Source organism: Cyprinodon variegatus, unplaced genomic scaffold, assembly GCF_000732505.1.
Source record: "Cyprinodon variegatus isolate N-32 unplaced genomic scaffold, C_variegatus-1.0 Scaffold142, whole genome shotgun sequence".
NCBI classification, from domain to species: domain Eukaryota; kingdom Metazoa; phylum Chordata; class Actinopteri; order Cyprinodontiformes; family Cyprinodontidae; genus Cyprinodon; species Cyprinodon variegatus.
Genome location: NW_015150595.1, coordinates 264,675 through 274,618, shown reverse-complemented (window position 1 = coordinate 274,618; position 9,944 = coordinate 264,675). Strand labels below are relative to the sequence as shown.

Genomic DNA, 9,944 nt, shown 5'->3' with positions numbered 1-9,944 from the left:
TTTAGTGCTACTTGGTCCCAATGGAATTTCCTATTGGGAAACTACTAGCACTGAGTTGCTAACTGGTTAGCAATGATGCTTCCGAAAAACATTTAAGGGAAACTACCTGAAGCAGGACCCTCTAAGCATGACAAAAAATCAAATGGTTCTAAACACAGCAGTGGTTTAAAAAGACAAAGTTATAAAGAAACTCATTTTTTTTCTATTGGAATCAGAAGCTGAGGTTTGAGCTTTTTCCTCTCCGTGTCCTGCAGACCCCGCCCCAGGACCCACAGCTGTCCCTCAGAGAGATCTACCAGAACAAGCAAAAAGACTGTAAACAAACCGACTGGGAAGGTTCTGCTACATCCAGCCCGTTATCTCCGCAGGTATTCGCTTCAGAGAACAACACTTATAACTCAGTCTAAACCCTTCACCCCCTTTGACCCTGTGATTCTCCTCCTGAGGTCTTGACGTTGGACCCGACGGCCAACGCACAGCAATCAGATCGAACATCCGGCTTCACCTCACCTTCACACTTCAGCAGCCCGTCGTTTGCTGCTCAGCCTCATCCCTACCCCAGACTGGGGACCTCCATCACCCCTGACAGCATGGTGGAGAGCGGTGCCCATCCTGGAGACACAGACTGCATCTCTGATGCGTCCAGTGCGTCTGTTGCGGGACCCTCTCCTGCTAAGACCCAAAGTTCCCGGGGAACTACAGCAAATAGAGTTTTGTCTTCCTCCAGAGATAAGACGAAGCAGCGCAGAGCTAGTGCCCCACTAGCCAGTGAAGAAGAGGGAAGTCACACCCACACCAGCACCCTGAAGCCCGTTACGGCCCCTGGTGCTACGCTCAGCCCTCACATGAACAGAGCCTCATCCCTGGAGGATCCTGTTGTCCTTTCTTTGTGAGTCTCATTCTTCTTTTAAGTTAAAAACACAGAATATAAAAATAACTGGTGTCTTTTATTGGGAAGGTGAAAGGTCTTCTGCTGTTTTTCCACTTGTTCTCAGCCGTACTGAGTCAGCAGTGTTGAGAACATTACTTAAAAATAAAACAGTTATAATGCTTGAAATATGGAGAGCAGTTTAATTTAAAATTGAATGAACAAAAACATGAATAAATTAGAAATGTCTGGTTCTGAAAGATATTGATTGGGTCAGAAATACAACAAGATCGGTGCATCTCTACAATAAGTTAAAATAATTATTAAAAAATATTCTATTGAATAAATGTCACAAAGAAGTGAAACTAAATAGATATTTGAAAAGATTTATTTTGTTTCCAGATTGATTTATTATCAGGGTTTCTGCGGGTCATAAAAAAAACATTAAAAGTCGTAAAATTATTATTTTTTAAATTAAGGCCTTAATTGGCATTACATTTCATTAAATGTGATTATCTTGGCATTTAAACTGCTTTATTGAAATAAAAAAACATGTGTCTAAAAACAATTTCGTCAGATATATTATATCGCCATATATTTGCGTGGTCTGCTTTGCAAACCTTCCAAGTAATCTTTTTATTCGCCGTATCCAGGCTAAAATGCTCCCAAACTTTAGAAGTCTTGGTACGCGTACCTGATATTGACGCCGCCATATTTGTATGTTACCGCTCAGAGACAGAGACACTACTGCGCTTGAGCGACTCTCGGCAGAGATCATAATCAAGTGAGATGCCTCACTCTGTTGGAAAAACGCGTCTGGCGACAATAGTCGACAATGGAATTCATTGTTGACAATTTCTATCATCGATTTTTGTCGACAACGTCGCCTAATCGTTGCAGCCCTAATTATAACCAGGATCAGCTTGATACTTTTAATCAGCCTGGTTGTTAAAAATTGATGTGTGCTGTTATGGAATTTCTTGGCCCTTGAAAAATTTGACGTTTATTTTGTTTATATTTAAATAATTTTGTATCAATAGGAATTATATGGTGATTGAAGTTTAGGCCATATCGCCTTATGAATGGCCATCTTTGCGTTCCAGTGATCTGTGAGTTTTTATGCTTGTCGGATTTTTAAAAAAATTTTTTTAGTTTTTATCATGTTCCTTGGTCTTTAATCAAGATGATTGTTCTCTTATGTTCTCTTGCTAATTTAAGGTCTTCTCAGAACAGTGATTCAGGCACACTTTTATACTAACTGGTTTTATTTTGTCCTCTAATATCAAACAAGGCTGAATTAAGCATTTTTTTTAAATATATTTTCTTAGTGAAAAACATCTTTTTGTTGATCTGGATGATAAAATTCCCATTAGATACACTGAGGCTCTCTCACCCCACCCCCAGGAGGTAAGAATCATGGCTATAATCCAGAGGAAGGATGTTAGATGTGGAGCTGCTAGGGATGATGTAGGGTTGGTGTGAAGAAAGATGCCCGTGAGGAAATAGTGAGATGTCCTACATCTAATGCATCCTGTTTTTCTTTCTGTTTGTTTCCCAGACTGCGGCAGAACCTCAGAGAGAAGCACTCCCGGCACATAGCTGATCTGAAAGCCTACTACGAGTCTGAGATTCAGCTCCTTCGAGACAAACTCAAACTCAGAGATCTGCCTCAGGATTTAGAGAAGAGCAATCAGGCGCTCACAGAAAGGTTTGTGTGTATTCACATCACTGCTTTGTTTTTCTGGTTGCAAACAAGGTTTATTAAACAGAAATGTAGAAATGAACTGATTGAGGTCTGCTAGCAAAAACTGTTTGCTGATAAAATAAGTTAATATACACCGAGCTTCCGTCCTTATCGATTTTATATAGTCCTTTTTTAAGCCTAAATAGAATTCCAGCACCGGGTGTGTTGAGCAGATATATACATGGGTGTCGCCATCTGCTGGCGGAACCACAGAACTGTTGTTCTGCTGGTCAAAGAGCAACCGCTATTTAATTAAATAAACTGATCGACAGCGAATCTGATTTCTAATCAATCCTCCCCAGAGCTTCTTATCGAGAAAAAAGACAAAATATTGTTCCTAAGAAAAAAGACAAACTGCAACATAGGTGAGAAACGTCCATCCATCCATCCAGCTTTAGCTTCCTCCTCATTCTACCCAGCATTTTTCCTTTTTTGTGTGCTTTTCTCACACTCTCTGACTTTTCTTCATTATTTCCACACTTCAGGATGTGCTAACTGGCTTAGCTTCATTACTTACTTGTTTTCCCATTCAGCACATTCCCAGTTTTCTACCTTCACTATTGCACCGCTGTTGTTATAAACACTAAAACAAAGTGGGTGAAGGGTTTAGAGTGTTTTTCTCTGAAAAAAATGTAGCAAAAAGACTAGGTGACACACAAAAATAACAACTGATATGCTGACAGGACGAGGCTGTCTTTCATTAAAAAAAATAAAAAAATAAAAAAGTGCTGCATGTTGGAATCTGTAAATCATATAACAATCTTATGTTTACATTTTATCATTGCTGCACTTTAGAAATGGAAATGTCTTGAGAGCTGTACTGAAAGAAAATTCTTTTTATATACACTCTGTGTACAAAATGACAATAAAATGACAATAAAGTCTGTCTGAGTCTAATAAAAATGTATGAAACCAGAGTGAGCTAGTGGCGTAAAACTGTAAAAAATAAAATATGATGAGACTTTACCCCTTTAAGACCAATACCAGTTATTTTGACTTCTAGCTATCTAACTGATGGATGTGCTGCTGACTGATTGTCTAAATCCAGGCGTAAGATTTTTTGGCCATCCAAGGCAGATTCTCCATTCGTGCAAGAATTTTTTTTATCGGACCGACTTTCAGCCTGATTGTGCATCGTGTAGTGTACAGGCGGTAACAAGGGCCGATCAGCCTCTCATGACCACCTCCCAATCAGGAATCGTGAGGTCGGGAGAAAATCAAACATGTTCAGTTCAGTCGGTCGTAAGATGGTCATGGGAAAATCACTCAGTGCACAAACAAGGATTCTTCTTCTTCCTCTCAGATGAACACACAGAAGCATGGCAGGGGTGCGAGGGAAATTAAGTTCTTTCTGTAAAATTAACAAAATTAAAATTAACAGACCGTAGTAGCCACATTTGCTCAGCCATTTCTTTGTCCAAATACGTCGTCGCCGTTTCTTTTTAGGGCTTTCAGCACAAAATTGCACAAATTGTCAAGGCAGCACGTTTCACTGAGCTTTATATTTAACAGGAGGCATCGACACTTCCGTCTTTTTCCTCTTGTTTGGCTTCAGGTAGATCGCATCAGAGCATCGGGTCGCACAGTGTGAGAACATGCATCGTGAGCTGTGAACTTTTAAACCCTGCGGTTTTGTGTGAGCTGTAGCTGCGATTGAATAAAATCGTACATTGTATGCCCGCTTTAAGTTGATATTGCTCTACCTTCCTTCATTTACAGGATAACAAAAATACAGCGATAACAAATGATACACAGGTCTGAGTTTAAACAAAACAAAGTAGCAGCTGTTACTGAGCAGCAATGCATTCTCTTCATTTGCTCTCAAGGCATGGCTGCTTTACTCGCTAACGCATTCACAAATCTACGCAGATACAAAAAACTGCTAGTGTCACAAATACCGGCTGCCTGATGAACCGGTCAACCACTAACGTAGAATGGCACACATGGAACAAGGGAATAGGAATATTATTATTAACTTAGACTTAGGAAAACTTTTCTTCAAAAAATTAATATCTACTGAAAATATTAATTAAAAGTCTTAGGGTTGAAATATGTCCATGTGGCACCAAGCTGCTGTTTGGATTCACTTATTGATGGTTGTTTATCCACAGGTGTAAACATCTAGAAAAAGCTCTGGCTGAGGCAACGTGTCGCATTCAAGAACTGGAGGCAAGAAACATCTTGCTGGAGAAACACCTGGTATCAGAGTATTGTATACTAAATTCTGATGGTTTTATAAATCCTGCTTCTCTCCTACATAAAAAGCAAAAAACGTAAGGATTGATGAAGTCCTTTTTTGTTCTCAGGCTGAATGGCCGGAGCGCTACGCCGTGGCAGGAGCCGCCGTGAATTCCCTGCAGCAGCGACTGGAAGAAAGCAAACGCTCGGCCAAAGACAAAGAAGGCCTGGCCGCGCGTTTGAAGAGCCGCGTGCGGCAGCTGGAGGAGGCGGCGCAGAAGGCCTGCAGAGAGGCAGACGAGAAGGAGGCGAGGAGGGAACGAGAGTACAAGATGCTGCAGGATGTGAGTCTGGTACACTTGAGATTAAATATGAAATGTGCTTGATGTAGAAAAATTTACACCTGAATAGGGATCGGAATCGAAAACCGTTCCGTGAACCGGTTCCGTGTTAAAGCTAGTTTTATATCACTGGCTGTGCTAAATGTGGTTCCTAGTTAATCATATGCTATTTCTGGAAATAAACCAGTTTCCTACCTCTCTTTGGGGTTATTAAACATGCTACGAAGTTGCTCTGCAGTTCAGGGAATGAGAGAAAGGTGGCGCTCGTTTATTTAAATCAGGGGGAGATGAGTTTATTTCCTCAAATTGTACAGTAATGCTTTTTCATTAAACGGATGCCTTCTCCATTAGATTTAGATGACTGTGACGAGAATCGATAAGAGAATCGAATTGTTTCACTGAATTGATAAGGGAATCAGAATCGTTAAAATCTCATCAATTCCCAACTCTACACCTGGAGAAGAGAATCTATTTATTTCAAACATAAACGACTTCTAAATCCTTCAATGTTTTTCCTTTAGCTTCTCAAAGAATACGACTCTCTGATGAAGGAGCATGACGCAGTAAAGGTAAAGTCTCTTCTCTGATGCTAGAGCACAAGTTTAGGAATCCATGATAAATCCAGCTTTACAGTATCACTGCATCCGTTAGATTTAACTTGAACCTTGATTCATTTATATTTTCTGCCAGCCTCCTTCCTAACACTAACTTCACATGGTTTCCTTATTTCTGCAGAACAACCTGGTGTCTGCAGAGAGCAAGCTGGTCGACGCAAACGACCAGATTTCTGAGCTGAAGAGGTGAGGTGATTGATTGATTTTCAAAAGGGTTTATGTAGCTGTGCACCCTTTGATATACGTTTGAAATAGAGGTGGACTCTTTACAGGGGTTGACGTTAAGGATTTTTACCTTTTTTCACATTTAATTTGCCCATAAACAAGTGGGTGGTGGGTGAAATGGGTGCAGGGTAAAATAGGTGGTGGGTGTGTTACTGTATTTACATTTTTTTGCCTTGTTGTTGTTTTTTAGCCAGCCAAGTCGAAAAAAATTTGTGTGATTCGCACCAGTTCCCGGACAAAAATCATACTATCTTGTGGAAAATCACGCAGCTTTTTGAAATCACGCGAGAATGTGTACAAAACAGCAAATTTGGCACCGACAACGCTTTTGGGTCGTTTTCTTCGAATGTAGGTGATTTTTGAGTGATTATGCGAATAAAATGATACAGAAACACAGGTACATTAGCGCTTTCTAGCTTGTTTGTAGTTTTGGTAACTACATCAAAACTACCGCTAGGTGGACAAAAATCACGCCATCTGGCAGAAAATCACCAGGCTTTTTCAAATCACGCGAGAATGTTTACAAAACAACAAAAATGCCGCCGGCAACGCTTCTGGGTCATTTTCATCGAATGTCAGTGATTTTAAAGTATTTTTGAGTGATAAATAATTTTTTTTAAAATTTGTACTATCCCAGCAATAAAAACTACTTGCCCCGGATGATGGTTAACATCGAGCCCTGCTTTAGACAGAAAATATTATGAATGTAACAGTTAAAAGAAGAGGAATGTACTTACAGGCTTCACGCTTCAGTCCTTCAACTAAGGTTTTTGTGTATTTTAAAAACCTGCAAAGTTCTTTGGACTTTTTCAAGTGATTTGCAGGTACAGTTGAGCAGACCGCGTGTTTTTCCTTCATAAATATGCAGATCCCGTTCTAAGGACAAGGAACCAGTGGTGGCTGTCCATTAGAGGGCGCCGCCCCACACCAAATGACCCTGATTAAGACATAAAAAGAATAATAATGATTTTTTTTTTATATACTTTAAATACTGTAAAATATTTCAAAATATATCTATCTATATATGTTTAGATGGGTAGGATAAATATTTAATCTTTAATGACTAGTAAAGCGTCATTCTATTTTTCGTCGGATTGGTGACGTATTTCCGCCTTAGGGTGCAAGAATCTTTGCCCACAGACTCTCGTTAAAAGTTGTACATGCGCAGTAGCTCCTCTGCAATACAGGTATAGGATAGCTCACAGAAAGTGACAGGAAGTGCATTTGATCACCACCTCACCCCACAGCGCTGACGTTTTGATTGAAAGTTCAAGTCACGGGAGTTGGAGACGCATTGGAGAGAGAGAGAGAGAAATGGTGCAAAAAATGTCCCTTTTTTCAGGACCTGGTTTAGCAAGAAAGCTTGGCTAGCAGCATGTGGCTTTATTCTGCTTTCCCTGCCTCCTTTGTCAACATCAGGATCTGACCCAGCATGGATAAAGACAGATAGGACTGATTTAAAGCTCTTTTTAGCAAAGGCAAGAAGAATGAACAATCTGGGATTCACATGAACAATAACGTAATACAGTATGCCTTTTCTGGATGTTTGTTAATTTGTATAGTTGCTCATAATTCTCAGAAAATAGTTTTCATATATTTAAAAAAGCATAAAGCTGACCAATAGCTTCTCCATTATGATAATGGCACATTGTTTATTTTTTTTTAGGTTTGCAACACAATATTGGATCATGCAAAACACAGATTTGCCTTTACACAACCTCAGAAGGGCAACATTCATGCTCAAAAAGTAAACCTATGCATGAAATTGTGTTTTCATTATGCTTTTTCTTCTTGGTATTCATATAAATGTACTGGTGTGATAACTTAGATTGGTTTTTAGTATACGTCTATTTATAATTTATAGCCCCCCTGGAGAAAACTCCACCAGCTACCACTGCAAGGAACCTAAATTTATAAAATAGATTGGAAAATCCCTTTATTGTCCTAGGATGGGGAAATTCTTGTGTTTATAGCAGCAAAAAGGTAATTTTTTAGGAGTTGGTATCTTGCGTGTGTTTGTAGCTCATTTGGCCGTTTGCTGCATATTTTCGCCTGTTTACAGGTAATTTTGATTCTGTTTGCAACATTTTTCTTATGAATTTTTGCATTTTGGAGTTTGCATCACACATGTTTTTGCAGCTCATTTCCTGGTTTACTGCTCGTTTAAATCTGATGGCCACCATAATTATGACTTACATACCTTGGGGATGACTTAAAAAAAAAAAAGGATAGAGACAGTTTCAGCAACACAAATGTCGTTCCTGTTGTACTGCGCCATCTGCTGGTGTAATGCACTACAGCTGAAAAATAACGTGAAAACAGCAAATGGCTTTAGCTTCTTTTGTTAGCCTGCAATGCCTCTTACCTGTCTGTGTATGATGGGTGTATGAAGAGTCTGAAAGGGGGGTCTTTAATGGGAATTGTTGGTCAGGCTGAATAGGTGAGCGGTGTTCTGCTACCGTAGGTCTGATGCTCTTTTACTATGGTTCCTGTTCGATCTGAAAGTTTTCTTCTGTGAACAGAGGAAAAATAAGCAACTTTAGGTTTGGGTCAAGCCATCCTTTGCTGCCACGTGACCTACTGTTGGTTTTAACAAGTGTGTTTTTATTTCTACAGCAGGACGCTCTTAGTTCATTCTGGGATGTAAACACAGATTAACCGTGGGTGTTTCCTGCTAATCTAATCCCACCCATGTCTCTTTAAATCCCTCCTAGAGTCGTCTCAAAGCTGGAGTCACAGGTGAAGCAGCTGGAACATGAGAACCAGGCCAGGATCCGTTACGCTTCCCACAGTAATGCACAACCCTCAGGGGCTGGGTGAGCTTCTTACATCCTGTAAACAAAGATAGGTGATCGTGTTTAATGTGAGATCAACTGAGCTAAAAAAAAAAAAAAACATCTTTTGCTGTTAAGAGATGGAGGCTCTGAAGATTTAAATTAATCACGTTACAACAACAAGTTTTTATGTATTTCATTTTTTATTTTTGATATATATGTATATTATTTTTTCTTTTGAGCAATCAGGCGTAGGCTTTTACTCTGCTTCTCTAAACCCATGCTTTGGGAGTTTTGTCTCTTATCATCTATGCACCGGTAGTAAATAAATATTTAGCAAGATTTGTCCAGTTCGGGGTAAACAGTTTTCTATAATTGTCACTCTCTGCAGCTTACTGCATGTGCTGGGCCATTTTCAAAGCTTGATGGGTTTTTATATTTTATATTTGGGGTTTTATATTTGAGATTAGACTCCGCACAGTTTGACTCTAGTTATTAATTTGATGACTTGCTTTGTTTCATTTCCCTCTCGTAAACTAAGCTAAAAGATATTAAACAAACACAAACTGAAAACTAATCTCACCTATGAGAATGAATAGACTGAACACTGAACCGAAAAGGGAAACCATATTAGCTCTCATCCACTTCTATGTGCTGACGTCTATAGAGCAGCTCTGCATGTTTTCCAGTGAAGCAGATCATCCATGCTTTTATATTTGAACACATTCTTTGAAACCTTCAGATTTACAAAACATTCTGGATTAAAGAACCGGGTTCTTGCATACATGCTCTATTTTTTATTTTTACTTGGGCCTGGCTAGAGATTTATTTTTTCTATTCTGAGAATAAAGTCGTAACATTACGAGAACCAAATCGTAACATTACAAGAATAAAGTCATAATATTACGAGAATAAAGTCGTAAAATTACAAGAATAAAGTCGGAATATTACAAAAATAAAGTTGTAATTTTAAGAGAATTAAGTTGTAATATTAGGAGAATGTAGTCATCATACAACAACCTGTTTCAGAAAAAAAGCTTGGAGCTCCGAGTCGTTTTCACAATTGTTTCAAAGACATGATAAAAACTGATAATAATTTGATGCTAGATGACGGCCGACCAGCTCCACCAATCAGCAACCTGAATCCACTTTGACATGCTGCCCAATTTGATGCTGATGCTAAAAGATTTCATTATTTGT

At 39.2% G+C, this 9,944-nt stretch overlaps 1 protein-coding gene across 1 annotated transcript in view; it reads left to right on the top strand.

The window, feature by feature from the left end:
• The window catches only part of mphosph9 (M-phase phosphoprotein 9), a 33,112-nt gene that overhangs the window by 12,228 nt on the left and 10,940 nt on the right, over window positions 1-9,944 (top strand). Inside the window, exons 9-16 of the mRNA XM_015376837.1 lie at window positions 255-368; window positions 447-889; window positions 2,427-2,576; window positions 4,724-4,811; window positions 4,919-5,134; window positions 5,653-5,700; window positions 5,867-5,931; window positions 8,685-8,786. Coding sequence (XP_015232323.1) covers window positions 255-368; window positions 447-889; window positions 2,427-2,576; window positions 4,724-4,811; window positions 4,919-5,134; window positions 5,653-5,700; window positions 5,867-5,931; window positions 8,685-8,786 — 1,226 coding nt within the window. The remainder of the gene's footprint in view (window positions 1-254; window positions 369-446; window positions 890-2,426; window positions 2,577-4,723; window positions 4,812-4,918; window positions 5,135-5,652; window positions 5,701-5,866; window positions 5,932-8,684; window positions 8,787-9,944) is intronic.